The sequence below is a fragment of the Phocoena phocoena genome, chromosome 6 (assembly GCF_963924675.1).
Source record: "Phocoena phocoena chromosome 6, mPhoPho1.1, whole genome shotgun sequence".
Classification (NCBI taxonomy): domain Eukaryota; kingdom Metazoa; phylum Chordata; class Mammalia; order Artiodactyla; family Phocoenidae; genus Phocoena; species Phocoena phocoena.
The window spans coordinates 83,739,723-83,756,406 of record NC_089224.1 but is presented as its reverse complement, the minus strand read 5'-3'; the positions used below and the strand labels follow the sequence as shown (position 1 = coordinate 83,756,406).

General features: G+C 35.8%; 1 protein-coding gene across 1 annotated transcript in view; it reads left to right on the top strand.

Annotated features, from left to right (window-relative positions):
* ERP44 (endoplasmic reticulum protein 44) overlaps positions 1 to 16,684 on the top strand; it is an 88,397-nt gene that overhangs the window by 25,692 nt on the left and 46,021 nt on the right. The window contains exons 2-4 of the mRNA XM_065879107.1: positions 6,769 to 6,841; positions 8,587 to 8,626; positions 13,509 to 13,624. Of these exons, the coding sequence (XP_065735179.1) occupies positions 6,769 to 6,841; positions 8,587 to 8,626; positions 13,509 to 13,624 (229 nt within the window). The remainder of the gene's footprint in view (positions 1 to 6,768; positions 6,842 to 8,586; positions 8,627 to 13,508; positions 13,625 to 16,684) is intronic.

Genomic DNA, 16,684 nt, shown 5'->3' with positions numbered 1-16,684 from the left:
ATCTTGCTATCAAATAATATTTAATAACCTCTTCTTCCTGGTACTTTATTAGCTTCTGGTCCTGAAAGTCGGCAATCATTTATTTTCATGACTGAATTAACAACCTTACAATGGAACAATACAAGACGTATTGGATTTTTATCCACTAACGTAGCATGGCTATTTTTAAGTGAGGGTATTCTATGTGCTGAAGTGTCTGGAAGTCATACCAAGGAATAGCTTGGGGAACTGGAAGAAGTTATTGCTGGGGATTCGTGACGGCTCTTAGACAGCAATATAGAGGGGTTTCTGCAGTGGGTGGGAAGATCACTTCTGAGATTCCCTCTAAATCTGAGTCTATGAATCATCACCTAGTATTGTGCTTTTCATCATTACATTATTAAAAACAAATTTTAATGCAGACTTTATTCCTATTTGATAACCTTATTTTCCTCAAACATGTTAAAAATATTTATTTTTATTTATATGGGAGGACTATTCCCATTTCTGAACCCCTTTCCCCTATTTCTTACTTCTAACACCCTCCCTCTAAATTCTTAGTGTATTACCATAATCCACCCATTCATTCACTTAGTACATCTTTGAATGCTCATTGTGTACTGGTAGGGTACTGTAGTAGGTGATATGCAGGGTACAAAATTGAATAAGGAACAGTCTCTACTTTCAAGGCACTCAGAGTCTCCTAGAGGAGGTAAGATGGCACAAATAATCTGTGTGAAAAATAATATGTTAACACCCTAAGAAAGTGCTCTGGAGGTTCAGAGGAGAGAGAAATTAATCACTTTTGTCTGGGACAAGGAAAGGCTTCATAGAAAAGATAGCATTTGAATTGGGTCTTGAAAACTAGATAAGCTTTCCTAGCTGTTTCAAGCAGAGGAAACTACATGAGCCAAGTATGGAGGCACGAGACTAAGATGATACATTTTAGGAATTGCAAGTACTAAGACCCCTTGCATTCTTGGATTTGTAACTTAGAGGATTTGGACCATTTGTGAGTGACCCTTGAAGGGTCATGTAGTAATTTTTCTGAGTTACTGATTTTATTCCCTTCCTAAGAGCCTAATGTTTCAAGTCAATGACTGAGGCTAGTGATTGGTTTAGCTTAGCATTCATATCTTGGTCCGTCTTTATTTTTCTCTATTCATTCTCATCCCATTCTCATTTTACCACATGTTATATGGGAGGACACTATATGCTTATTAATAATTTAGAATTTGTGAAGAGATTGTTATGGTTCCTCTCAGTTGCCAAGAGCCTACTGCAAATAGGGTGACCATATATGTAATTTACTGCCCAAACTGGGACCCTTTTGAAAGAGAGTGGTGCTATTAATAATATTCCAGGGCAACAGGCATATCCTGGGTTTGTCTCAAGCAAGCTAGAGTATATGGCCAACTAGAAAGTATGGTTACTCTAACTATAGTTCTTGTTAGTTGGAGTATAGACTATGGATGGGGAGCAGTACCATGTGATTTAGGAAGGCAAGTGCGGGCTAGTTTGTGAGTGGTCCTAAATGCAGGCTAAGGAGCTAGGCTTTTATACTGTAGACAGCGAAAAATGCTTGGAGTTTTTTTAGGGGCAGAGGAATCGATATATGCAAAGCAGCATTGGCAAAGACTAGTCTGGACTCTGTGGGCAGGTTGGATTAAAGGGAGATATCGATTCAGAGAGTGTCATAGTACTCCCCTTTAAGGGTATATTCAAATGGTAACTACTCGAATGGTCTTAATGTACTAGGAAAATGTATTTATTTATTTTAAAAATTATGCTGAGAGCTTTAACAACTCGCTTCCAATATGTGTTATTATTGATTTTAGTTCGTACTTCTAAAGATCCTGTTAGGTTGGTGTTTTGTTCAACTAATGTTTTTTTCAAAAGAGGAATAGCACTGGGACTTAGCAGTGAATGCCAGAGCATATTGTTATGTGTTCGTATTATAGCATGTTTATGTGTTAATATTGTAACAATTAAAGTTTGACCTAACATTGAGAGAGAGTGCATAGTAAAAAATCTTCCCAAGATTTATTTCTAAAATACTTTTTTTTAAAATCATGTAACCGACTTTTCATTGTATCTTGTTTCAAACTGATGTCTAATTTAGAGAGAATTTTGATTTTGCAGTAACTCCCACTTCCCTAACCTACATTTTTCCGTTTTCTATCCTCATGGAGTTAGGTGGGCTTTTGGGAAAGAAAAGGCATTTTCTACCAGGAAAACCAGATAAAGCATCATGGAAGAGGGGATCAATCCTTGAAGGATTGATTATGCAGTAGTGGAGAAGAGGACATTCCACATAGAGGAGACAATGTATGCAAAGAGAAGGAAGCAGAAGAATTGTGGGGCATATTTTGGGAAAAGCAACTGGCTACTGGGTGGCTTAAAAAATGCTGTGGAAATACAGCTAGTGCACTGGCATCACCAGCCAGTTAGGTGGTCATGAAGGATACAGGGAAATTAAAGGAAAGGAAAGCTTTTTTAGTTCCCAAAGATATCTCAATGTTTAAAAACCATCTACTGGAAGAAAATATACTTACTTGCTAAAGAAGCTCCTATTTATTTATTAAATTTAAAAAATTTTATAAATTTTAAAGGTTACTTTCCATTTACAGTTACTACAAAATACTGGGTATATTCCCTGTGTTGTACAGTACATACTTGAGCCTATCTTACACCCAATAGCTTGTACCTCCCACTCCCCGACCCCTATATTGCCCTGCCTACCCCCCAGCCCCTCCACTGGTAACCACTAGTTTGTTCTCTATATCTGCTGAGTCTGAAGAAGCTCCTATTTAAAGCTAGCCTTTCACTTTATTTATTTATTTTTTAATGAATTTGGGTGCAGTGTTTACCATTTACTATGTGCCTTTTATATAAGATCATATGTAGACATATCTCAGACTGAAATGTTTAATATTTTGTACAGTAAATGCATGTGGAATGAATTATCTAATGAATTATAGAAGATTATTGGAGATGCTTCTCGGTTTTCTTGGCAAAAAAATGAGCTAATGAACTGAAGAGAGTGACCAATTTGTAAAATATTTCATAAGTTTATGTCTGTATATTTACATATGTTGTAATATTCCGTCATTAGAGGCTAAATTCTCCATGACTATTAAGATCTACGGAAATTTTCTGTGTAGGTTTTTGTTGTTTCTTTAAAAAAAAAATTAAAAGTTTACTTCAAGTTTAAATTTAAAAATTAAATGATTTCCCTCCTCCCTTCCTGGTTTAGAGCTACTTGTCTTTATTTTACTTAAGCACTATAGCATTTGACACATAAAGGTGTTTCCCCAGGAGAATATTGTTTCTGCCCGGGGCTGACATGAAAAGAAACGATTTGTCAGACTAGTGGAGCTTGCTAACAATTCAAATAAACAACCTGTCTTTCCCTTCATACTGCATATTAATAGAAATGTTAATGATAAACTGCCTCTTTTACACCCTACAGGGAGGAGAGATTATTGGGTCAGAGACAGTTTTCTTGCTTTGGGCCCTCTTAAACACAGCTGTTAACAGAATCCTTCTTACCAGTTGCATGCTTATTAGCACAATGTTTCTTACATAATGGTTATGTTTAATACAGCCAAATTGATTGTGCCTCATTTTTGTCATTATCTAATATGTAAAAAGCAATTAAATTTAGAATATACTTCTCAGGAAACATGTATTTTGATAGACAGTAAGTAACTCTTCAAAAATGAACTTCCTTGGATTATACAGCTGAAGGCCACGATCATATCTGTATTTATCACTTTTTTCTCCCCTCCTTACCACCACCACTAGTTTGAGCTCCTTGAGATAGATAGAGTATGCTTGCTATGCCTTATGCATTTGTGCCCTCAGTACCTAGCAGACACTGTAAATGACTGTCAAGTTATTTAATGACTTGAGTTTGATAATGACCAATTTGTTGCTTTATTTTTACGTGGTCTTCTTGAATTTTTCTTCAGCATACGATCCACTCTAAAATCCTCCTTTATCAATATAATTGTTAGAAACAAGACAACAGGCCCCAAATGGAGTTGCTTATGCTAAGCCCCACATCACCAAACTGAGGCTTAACTTACAGTTTAGGCTCTTCCAGAAATGGAATCTAAAGCAGTCAATCAGGAGTCTCCTGATCAGCACGTGTTAGGTAATCTGCCAGATAGACCCCTGCCATCCTCTAAAGGAAATTAACTTTGCAATAACCAATCCAATTTTTTTGCCTAGTATAACGTCCTTGTTCCTGCTCCCCTCTGCCTATAAAAGTCCGATATTTTGTACAGCTCCTTGGAGCTCCTTTCTATCTGCTAGATTGGATGCTGTGTGCTTCAAATCGATTTCTGCTCATATAAACCCTTAAACATTTTAATATGCTTCAGTTTATCTTCTGAAAGTTTATATAGTTGTCTAGAGCTGGTCATACACTGATGTGGGAAGGATCTGTTAATTGAGGTATGGGTAGTAAGTAATGACTAGTGAGGGAAGTCTGATCTTTCCAGTTGATTTTTGAGGTATTGAAAATAATGAAAATAGTTATAGAAGTAAAATATTCAGGGATTTTAAGTTATCTAGCTTACTTTTAGGAGAGTATAATTTACTGGTTGCTAACAGAAATAATGTCAGCTATTGGCTACACTATTATGGTAACTTGAAAATAAGACTGGTATTATTCTTAGGTTTTTTCTAAGAAAAGAATGAATTTATAGAAATATTTCAAATAATTAGCTGGGCTTATTTACCTACCAGCATCAACATGTCTCTTTATACTATTCAGAAATTGAATTGTTGGTGAATTATAAAATTTTGAGTTGTAACTGTTGTGAGTACCAAAAGTATCCATGAAATGAGTGGGCAGAGGTGTGTCTTCAGTACCTTGATCGGGGCCTAATGTTAATTGTCACTTGATAAAGAGCAGTGGTTCAGCGAATGGATTTCCATATATAAACGGGATTGAACAAAAAACCGTCCAGGCATCAAATGGGCGCAACCTAAATGTCCATCAACAGAGGAATGAATAAAGAAAATGTGGTACATACATACAATGGAATATTACTCAGCCATAAAAAAGAACAAAATAATGCCATTTGCGGCAACATGGATGGGCCTAGAGATTGTCATACTGAGTGAAGTAAGTCAGACAGAGAAAGACAAATATCATATGATATTGCTTATATGTGGAACAAAAAAAATGGTACAAATGAACTTATTTACAAAACAGAAATAGAGTCACAGATGTAGAAAACAAACTTATGGTTACCGGGTAGTGGGGGATAAATTGGGAGATTGGGATTGACATATACACACTACTATATACAAAATAGAAACCTAGGGAATTTCCTGGTGGTTCAGTGGTTAGGATGCTGCGCTTCCACTGCAGGGGGCACGGGTTCTATCTCTGGTGGGGGAACTAAGATCCTGCGTGCTACAGCCAAAAAAAAAGAGAGAAAAGAAAAAATAGATAACTAATAAGGACCTACTGCATAACTCTAGTCAGTACTCTGAAACGACCTATATGGAAAAAGAATCTAAAAAAGAGTGAATATATGTATATGTATAACTGATTCACTTTGCTGTACACCTGAAACTAACACAACATTGTAAATCAACTATAGTCCAATAAGAATTTACAAAAACAAAAAACAAATAGCAACATCAACATGGGTAATCCTGTTTATACTTTTGGGCCAAATGTAAATTTCAAATCTTTCCTTATACTTGCTGCCAAAGGAGATGTGTGTCTCTTTTTGAAATTAAATACTTAGTTTCTACCTTTATCCTCTATGCTGATTTTGTATGTATTCATTCCTTGCTTGATTTTATTTTTCATGGCCTTGTTCACCAGTCCCACGAAATACGATGCTGAAACATCTCTCTTTCACTCATTGTATTAGATATTATCAAACTACTTACTGTATTAGAGACAATACACGATTTATTTGATTTTGTTGTTGTAACTTAATGCTTGTTTCTCCATTAGACAATAAACTTTCTGAGTGCAGAAAAGACAGAAACTCATAAAAAAACACATAATGTATTAAAGATGGAACCTAAAAATAAAATACATAAATATTACTTTTTAAAATAAGTAAGCAGTTGTTAGTTTAGTTTAAAATCGTGCCTTTTTATTTTGCAGATGGCAAGCTGAGATTTTCTTTGTACACTAAGAAACACTAAGATTTTGATAAACTTGAACTTAGTGTTTTAGACACGTTAAAGTGGATGCACTTTGCTGCTCTTAACTCTCTTTAATAACCTCTCACCTAACACATCGTAACCACCTGTAAGTGAAGACCAGGCAAGAAGGGCTTTTGGTTAACAATTTGAAAAGTCTTTCTTGAACTGTTCTTTTTATTATTTTGTTCTGTCTTAGAGACATAGTGGGATAGAATCAGCAAACTTAGCTTTGGTTTTATATTCTTTCAAAACTGTTAATAATCTGGCAAAATTTTTCTTGTGGCACCAGAGGTAAAGTTGTTGAGAATATTAATTTAAAAGTGAGTACGTTTTTAATTTTGAAAATTGTTTGGAAACAATCTCTTTTATGTATTTAGAAGTATAGGAAATCTGTTGAACCAGTTTCTAGGCTTGAGAAATTGTACTTCTACTTCACTGATCTTGTGAAGGGTTAGAATAGATAATAAAGATTAAAACCAACTGATGGATAATTTTTTAAATAGTGGAACCAACTTAATTCATAAATTTTCTTTTTCTTTTTAGACTTCCAGCATTATTTGCCTTTTGTGGAAACATTTATTAATTTCACATTTTTTAAATTTCCAGGTAACTTGGGTTCTTACCCCTGTAACAACTGAAATAACAAGTCTTGATACAGAGAATATAGATGACATTTTAAGTAAGTACCTTGATATTTTTAAAGTATACTTTCTTCTCTCTAAAGAGTTAGTTTATATACAAAAATAAAATAAAATCTCAGTTATCTAGAACAATTGAGGAGCCAGCATTCTGATTAATTCCATGGTATAGGGAATTAACTAAGCACTTTTGGTTTTAGTTTTTAGTAGTTTCTTGAAATGCGTAAGTCTACTTTCCTGTGTTACAAGTAAACTTTTAGTCTTGTTTTGTTTCTTTGCCTTGTCATGAATACCACTCTTAACAATTCAGAGTATTTTGTTGCTTAGAGGCCAGCAGTTTCCACTGTGCAGTATTACATGTTAATGACCTTAGGACACAGCCTACAATTTTTTTTTTTGTCTTTTTTTTAGCTTTTAACTAAATCACCTACTCTGATCTCTTTTATTGTCATTGGTCCAATTAAGTTCAATAATTGTTTTGCTTGTTTGCTGACAATGTGATTGTAGATACAGTTAACTTGGGGGAAAACGTTTCTTGTTTTTAAAAGTAGTAGAGGGAAGGTGAAGGTGTGGTTGATAGAAAAATCACAACTTTAGGAGTTTTAAGAAAATGTAGTGTAGATAAATGATGTCTTTTTTTTTTTTTTAAGCATTCCATTTCACCCACTGGTTTGAGCAAAACTAAAAATAGTAAGAGTTAAAAGTAGTTATTCATTGACCATCATATATTGTTTCGTGTTCTTGGAACTGGTTTTAAATGCTAGAAAGTCTGTTCCCATATTATGGTATCTCTTTAGAGAAAGGGTGCTATAAACTTTAGCCTGTATCAGTGTCACCTGGAGGACTTATTGTCAGTATTGCTAGGCCTGCCCCCAGTTTCTGATAGAAATTGCTAGACCCTGCCTAAGAATTTGCATTTCTCCAAGTTCCAGCATGATGCAGGTGCTTCTGGTCCCAGGGTCACAGTTTGTGAACCACACTGCTTTAGAGTAAGTAGCAAGTAGAGAAAAAGTGTTTTGAAGGTAAACAAAGGAAAAAGAGAATTGAAACTTGCAAATCATCTTCACTCCTTTTATCTTTCAAATTCTAGAGTATCTTTGTGGGTATGGTCTCTGTGTGTGTGTGTCTGTGTGTGTGTGTGTGAGAGAATACTGAGTACTTGAGTTTATTTAAGTTTCTCTTTGTTAGGAACAGATATATCTTTCTCATGTCTTCACATCCGGATATGCAAATAATACTGTTATATTTTACAACAGAGAATAACTGTTAAATGGGTAGGAACCAGAAAAGGTACATCTTATGCAACACTGTTATTTGTAGATTACTTGTTGCAACTAGGTGGCATCTGAGTTTTAGAAATAGATTAGTTATACAAGTCTGTTCTCTGAAATAGGATTTTATTTGCAAAGCTCGGTTATTCATGAATATGGAAGGTCAAAAAATGGATTATTAAAATCCTAATCACTCCACGTCACTTTTTATGAGAGTAAGCTATTTAGAAGCTTACTTGCATGATCTGGGTTTGATTCTCTGTTTATTTTATATTCATTCAGTGGAGGTATTAAGATGGAGGACGATATAGAGAAAAGGAACAGGGACTCCCACAAATTATATAAGCTGTCCATGACTCTCTGTATGGGTTTCTGAGTGAGAGATAAGTTACTGTGTATTTTTAGTGAGCCTTTAAGAATGGAAAAAGACCATGATGAAAACCATATCTTTAATTATGTCATAATTATGTAGGCATGAGTAACTTAGGTTATTTGGTTTTGTTTTTCAATTTCAGACAATGCTGATGTTGCTTTAGTAAATTTTTATGCTGATTGGTAAGTAATATCTTATTTTTTTGGCGGGGGGGGAGTGCATCATTAAGTTTTTTTTAAACTTTCTAGAGGTGATTTTTCTTTGCTAGAAAGGAGTAAGTGGGGAAGCCTCTTTTTTTTGTGAGACAATATTCCATATATAAAAATCAATTAAGGTTCATTCAAAGATGAAGCAGCTCAATTTGGTGAGCATTTGTTTTGAGAGAAAATATACCTGATTCCATTATCCCACATTTAAAAATAAAAGCAGGTAACATAAAAACTCAGATCTCTCTGTCTCTCCCTCTTTGTCTCTCTCTCTCTCTCTCTTTCTCTTTCTCTTTCTCTTTCTCTCTCTCTCTCTCTCACATACACACACACACACACACACACACACACACACACACACACACACACACACACTTACGTATTGCAATTCTCTATTTTTCCTGACTGAGGAGTAAGGCAGTGTTTGGAGGTGAGGATGTGGGTGTGGCAAGTTTAGAAGGAAAAATAATGTTGACATTTTATAACATATACCATCTACTACTACTTACTACTTCTAGGAAGCGTATACTCCTTTCCCTGTCTGAATTGGATTCTGTCTTATGTGTTCATATAGTTCCCTATGTACCACATTCTTTTCTTGCTACATTGTTTGTTTTTTAACATCTTTATTGGAGTATAATTGCTTTACAATGTTGTGTTAGTTTCTGCTTTATAACAAAGTGAATCAGCTATACATATACATATATCCCCATATCTCCTCCCTCTTGCTTCTCCCTCCCACCCTCCCTATCCCACCCCTCTAGGTGGTCACACAGCACTGAGCTGATGGAGCTGATCTCCCTGTGCTATGCGGCTGCTTCCCACTAGCTATCTATTTTACATTTGGTAGTGTATATATGTCCATGCTACTCTCTCACTTTGTCACAGCTTACCCCTCCTCATCCCCGTGTCCTCAAGTCCATTCTGTACGTCTGGGTCTTTATTCCTGTCCTTACCCCTAGGTTCATTAGAACCATTTTTTTTGTTTGTTTGTTTTGTCTTGTCTTTCATCTTTGTACTCTAGCAAACAGAGTTTGAGAGCAGAGATGTCTTACTTAGTATTCCCAGCATCTACAAGGGCATAATATGTAGCAGATGTTAAAGAATGTGGCATGGGGATCGGAAGAAGGGAGCTTCAGCTGGAGAGAAGTTTGAAACTCTCACATGATCCTTATTCCTAGACAATCTGTATCTTTTATGATCCTTTTTGGCTTACTACCTAGTAGATGCCACTACCCTACTTCAGGCCACAGTCCTGCAATTTACCTAGATTCCTGTGACAGTCTCCTAGTTTATTTCCTGTGCTTCTAGTCCTATGTGTCTCCATTCTGTTCACTACAAAGTAAGCTGGAGTATGTTTCCTAAAGTGCAAATTGGATTAGTTTACACCTCATCTTAAAACCCTTAAATGTTTTCTATTACCTTTGCCTAGGAGGCCCCTGATGACCTGGTCCCTTCCTTCCTTTGTAGCTATATCTCTTGCCTCTCTCCACTCCCACATTCTGTTCTGTTATACTGAATGCCTTTCAGTTTATGTAATATTCTGTATTCTTTCATCTTTGGACCTTTAGTCATGGTATTTTCTCTGTCTGAATGGATCTCTCTTCTCTTACCCACTTGTTTACTTCCTTAAGTCTGAATCATCTTTCAAGTCTTGGATTAGATGCCACTTTCTCCAGGTCACCTTCCTACATCAGTACCCCTACCCCTACTCTTAAGTCAGGTTAGGAACCCTTTTTATATCTTCTCATAACACCACATACTTACCCAGTCATAACACTTGTATGCTGTGGTTTAGTTGGTACTTCCTTACTATATTAGTAGCTTTGTGAAAAATTACCATATCTATCTTTTTTCAACATGAATCCCCAAGCACTTTGCATAATACTTGGCAGATAAGTATTAACATAATAAATACTTATTTTATTTATTATATTATTTATTTATATTATTATATTATTTATTTATTATATTTATTAACAATAAATATTTACTGGATGAATGATGTATAGTATCTGTACTTGAAGAATTTCAGTAAAATGTTGAAGATATACAGAGAAAATACCATTTATAAAATGTACAACAAAAGGAAGCATTTTCTGAGGTAAATTAAGATTATCCAGATGTAACATTAGCCACAACATTTGGTAGAAGATTATTTAATTCAGTCCACTTTAAAGAAAAAACTGAGATCCAGAGGAGTAAAGTATTTCCCCACAATCACCTGACTAGATTATGGCAGAGTTAAAACTAGAATGCAGTTATTTTGATGGAGGGATTTTGTGTGTTATAAGAAAACGAAATAGAACATGCCACCAGCCTTGTTGCAAAAAGTGAATTGGAAATGTGGAATAACTGCAGTTATTTGAGAAACATATTACCAAAGAATACCTGGAATTGTTCATAAATTAATACTCTTTTATTCAACTGAAAAAACTTGGGTAACTGGCAATAGGACATAGACCTACACTGTCGCCTCAAAGGCTGGATTCTGAGTTCCCTCTGGAAGTTATGGATGTGGTACAGTTTAAGGAAGAATTCTCTAATAGATCTGCCTAAAAATATATCTGAGAGGACAATAAACCATAGTAGGAACTTAATAATGCTGTTATGTGCCAGACTCTTTACATATATTGCTTTTAATGCTCAGAACTACCCTGCAGGTAGGTATTATAATTTCCATTTTAGGTTGAGGAAATTGAGGCTCAGAAAGGTCAGACGGCTAGTAAGTGGTGGAACTGGGATTTAAACTCAGGTATGTCTGACTCCAAAGCTTATTTTTTTCCGCACTAGGTTATACTATTAGCAGGTGCCCCTAAATTGTCCCTGCAGAGACTTTTACCCATTTGGTTGATTTGTAAAGGGTCGATTCAAGTACTAGACTGGAGATTGGATTCTGATGACCCTTAAGGCCCTGTTAATAGATCTATTTGCTTTGGTTGTGTTACTTTTATAAATGTAACTTTCCATATGTATGCAGGTACAGTAATATTGCAATTGAATTTTTATTTCATCTTCCCCTTTCACGTTTTGGTATTAAAACCGATCCTATTTTAAACATGAATCTGTGCTTAAGTGCTTGCTGGGCAGCAAACTGGACAATCCAGAAAGGAGCCGTTAATATCTGTCTTTACCTTGCCCATAAGCCAGGAGCCTGTCCACTGATTCTTTACTAGGCCATATCCTAATTCTTCAAGAAACCATTAATCAGTCCTTACCCCTTGCCTCCCTGGCCCTCTAGAACGCTATCTTCAGCAAACTGTAAGAACCCACAAACCTGTGGTCCTAGCCTCTCCAGTTCCTCCAGTCTATCAGTTTATTCATTTAACAGACATCTACTGAAATGCTTATTAGAATATGTAGTCAAATAAGACACGGTCCCTGATATCCACAGACCCCACCCACCTATCCCAGATGGGAGAGATTTAAGAATGCTAAAAGAGGAAAGAGCCACTTGAAAGCGAGAGATTGAAGATACAGATTGTGTCTCCTTGGTATATTCTAGGACATCTCCTTAGGAAGTCAGGTGAGTGGGCTAGAAGAGTTACATACAGAAAGAAATAGGGAAGAAGTATAAAGTTTGTTTTCCTTTCACAGGCTTTAATAATATTTTTGTTGAATTATAGTTAATATGTATGACCTAATCACATGTGGATTAAAGAGCTCACTGGCTTCATTTAAGTAAATTTCTTGATGGCAAAGGGCTCAGGAAGCAATAGTAGCAATTATAGTTTTGTTGTTGTTGTTGTTAACAAATACTGCATACCTTTTTCATATGAGAATGACCATTCTAGCCCAGCTGCTTGTGTGCTGATTCTTATTCTTCTCTTTCTTATCAGGTCCCTTTAATGACCCATAGAATATATCTGTGAAGTGGTTGGCCTGATTAAGGGGCAGTCAGAATTAGAGGTGTCAAGTTTCTGGAATATTGTGGGGTTTGTGCCCCCCTTTAAAAGTAAAAGCAAAACAAAAACTACAGACAAAGGAAACATGGACAGGAAAGTCTCATTTGGGGATTAAAAAATTTTGCTCCTGAACTTAGTATATTTAAGAGTTTATAGATACAAAAGCCCATTTTAACCAGAGGTAAATTTTGAGGGGGAAATTCACTCTATACCATATATCTTTTTTTTTTTTTTTGCGGTACACGGGTCTCTCACTGTTGTGGCCTCTCCCGTTGCGGAGCACAGGCTCCGGACGCGCAGGCTCAGTGGCCATGGCTCACGGGCCCAGCCGCTCTGCGGCATGTGGGATCCTCCCGGACCAGGGCACAAACCCACATTCCCTGCATCGGCAGGCAGACTCTCAACTACTGCGCCACCAGGGAAGCCCCCATATATCATTTTTATAAAACTTATTTATTTAGTATGCTAACTTGCCTATGAGATTTGACTGAACTTGTCAGGGGAACCAGTCTAATATTTGCAATAAACTTACCATTTTAAAGATTTTGTAGTCTAAAAATATGTTATTTGGAGAAAACGAATTTCCTTCATAAATGCCTGAGTCTTAGTAGTTGCAAGTCAAAGTAGATACATCTTAGAGGGCTTATTTCAGACTTGTTTCATTGCCGCTGTGAGAGGTCCTTAGCTTTGTGCTCCATAATATTGGTCAATTTCTTCCAGTGAAAAAAACCAGAATCTTTAAATTATTTGTCCAGTCTTTGAAATGGAATAGTCTTTGAATTCAAAATTGTTTTCCTCTCCAATGAATGACATCAGGATTCCTGAATTAACAGTGTGATTGTTAATTCTGTTTATTGTTATATGCTAAATATGAATGGATAACAACAGAAATATCAATAAAATTTTATTGCTTCTGATCTTCGGTTTTAATTGGTATCCTCCTCTGTGCATAGGTGTCGTTTCAGCCAGATGTTGCACCCAATTTTTGAGGAAGCTTCCAATGTCATTAAGGAAGAATATCCAAATGAAAATCAAGTAGTGTTTGCCAGAGTTGATTGTGATCAGCACTGTAAGTACCTTATAGGAAGTCTGGAAGAAACTGTCCTGTCCCCACCTCTCCTACACACACACACACTTTTTTTTTTTTTAATGCTCTGTTTTAAGTAGAGAACAAGCCAAAATGTTCTAGTGACCTTGGTTAAAATGTTAATATTTAATCTTTTTGTACTTAAAACACTACTTTCCATTCTGCCTGTGTGAGGGATTAAAAAAGTTTTTTTTCATTAAAATATAGTAGTGCAAGCATAGAGTTAATAAATCATTTTGGTTTTCTACCAAAGCAAATACCAAAATCAATAAATAAAATTGAAATATAGTTTTAGGAAAGAAAAGGATTTCTGTTAGTTTTAGAATCATGCAAAAATACTATTTGTAGTAATTTCAGATAAAACAATCTCAGACTTTGGGGTGGTTTCTGTTGTTTAAAAGATTATATTAAGATTGTCTTAGACTGTCTTTGAGGTGTAATTTGCTGTAGTTACTGATTAAAAGTTTGTTGCAATGAGTTATTGGTAAGTTGCCCTGAATTACAGAACACTCCCATTGTGCAAATTTCCTATCCTTTATGTATCACCTGACAAGTAGAATTTCTGTGTGTGTGTGTGCGTGTGTGTGTGTGAGTGACATACAGATGGCCAAGAGGCACATGAAAAGACGTTCAGCATCACTAATTATTAGAGAAATGCAAATCAAAACTACAATGAGGTATTACCTCACACCAGTCAGAATGGCCATCATCAAAAAATCTACAAACAATAAATGCTGGAGAGGGTGTGGAGAAAAGGGAACCCTTTTGCACTGTTGGTGGGAATGTAAATTGCTACAGCCACTGTGGAGAACAGTATGGAAGTTCCTTAAGAAACTAAAAATAGAACTACCATTTGACCCAGTAATCCCACTACTGGGCATATACCCTGAGAAAACCAGAATTCAAAAGGACACATGTACCCCAGTGTTCATTGCAGCACTATTTACAATAGCCAGGACATGGAAACAACCTAAATGTCAAACGATAGATGAATGGATAAAGAAGATATGGTAACATATATACAATGGAATATTACTCAGCCATAAAAAGGAACAAAATTGGGTCATTTATAGAGATGTGGATGGACCTAGAGTCTGTCATACAGAGTGAAGAAAAACAAATATCATATATTAACGCATATATGTGGAATCTAGGAAAATGGTACAGATGAACGTATTTGTAGGGCAGGAATAGAGATGTAGATGTAGAAAATTGACATGTGGACACAGGGTGGGAAGGGGAGGGTGGAACAAATTGGGAGATTAGGTTTTATATAAATACACTACCATGTGTAAAATAGATAGCTACTGGGAACCCGCTGTATAACACAGGGAGTTCAGCTTGGTGCTCTGTGACGACCTAGATGGGTGGGATGGAAGGCAGTGGGAGGGAGGTCCGAGAGGGAGGGGATATAGGTATACATATAGCTGATTCACTTCACTGTACAGCAGAAACCAACACAACATTGTAAAGCAATTTTACTCCAATTAAAAAAAATAATAAAAAAATGAAAGCTTGTTGCATTGAGTTATTGATAAGTTGTCCTGAATTATGGAAAACTCCCATTGTGCAAATTTCCTATCCTTTACATTTCACCTGACAACTAGAATTTCTCTGTGTGTGTGTGTGTGTGTGTGTGTGTGTGTGTGTGTACACTAACTTTTCACTTTGCTGATGAGGAAATGGAAATAAAGTGGCTTAACCAATGTCATACAGCCTACTGTCTAGTCATGGCAGGCTTAGAATCCAGAACTCCTGACCAAATGCCTTCCTAGACCTATTTGCTTCTTTTCTGTTCAATTTGACAAACGTTTTGGGGATTTTCTGGTAAAAAAATCCCAGAAACGGCTAACAGCAGAGCATTTCAAAATCTTCTAAGCCATACCCCACATTTCTATCTGCCATGGTTCATAACTAGATACGATGAAGGGAGCAATAAAAGGTTGTCAGTGCAAGCATGGCCTGCATTTCCACACTGCTTTCTGCATCTTTCCTCCCACCTTTCACTGACAGAGAACATGATGTTTTTGGTGTGGACTCTCATTTCAGATTTTTCTATTCTTTATGTATTTAATTAGACATTAAAGTACAGACAACAGTGCCTACTTTCACTGAATTTGGAGTATAAGATCTGAAATTATGCTCTCAAGCTTACAGTTATTAGTTATTAGAAAGAAAAATTAACTATTGTTGAACAATACATATCATTTATTCTACTTCTAGACATATTAACATACGAGATAAATCTGACATCATTGATAGTAATTAAGTTCTCTTTTTATGGGAGTAAATAGCCATAGTTAAGATGTTTTTTTGATCCACCAGAGATATCTACAAAATTAGTTTTTTACTAATGAAAGTTATATCTGAGACATTGTGTATTTTCCCTAAATATTTTTTCCCTTCTGTGTAATTCTTCACTTTTTAAAGTGACATTATGAAATCCTTACTGATGATTTGTTCATGTTTTCCACTCTTTCTTTGAGATTGTATGACAGACTGTACTTTGGGTAACCCCTCATGTGCCAGGTGAATTATAGAGGTTTTGAACTGGAAGGACCTTAAGAGTCCTGTGGTCTGGAGAGAAATGCCTGTTAGGCACATTGTTCTTTGGTAGGATTTGCTTTTAAAAAAAAAGAAAAGATTTATTGAAGTATAATTGACATATAATAAACTGTACAAGCTTAAATTATACAATTTAATGTTTTGACACATGTATGCAGTTGTGAAACCATGATCACAGTCAAGATGTCAACATATCTGTCATCCCCCAGATTTTGCTTGTGCTCCTTTGTGGTCCCTCTCTTCCCCTGTCAATCCTCAGGGGGCCATGGAACTGCTTTCTGTTACTATAGACTAGTTTGTATTTTCTAGGATTTTATATAAGTGAAATCATACATCATGTGTTCTTTGTGTGTGTGTGTGTGTGTGTGTGTGTGTTGTTGACTCAGCATAGTTATTTTGAGATGGTTACATGTATTATTCATTTTTATTATTGAGTGGCATTCCATTGTATGGCTATATACTATAATTTGTTTAACT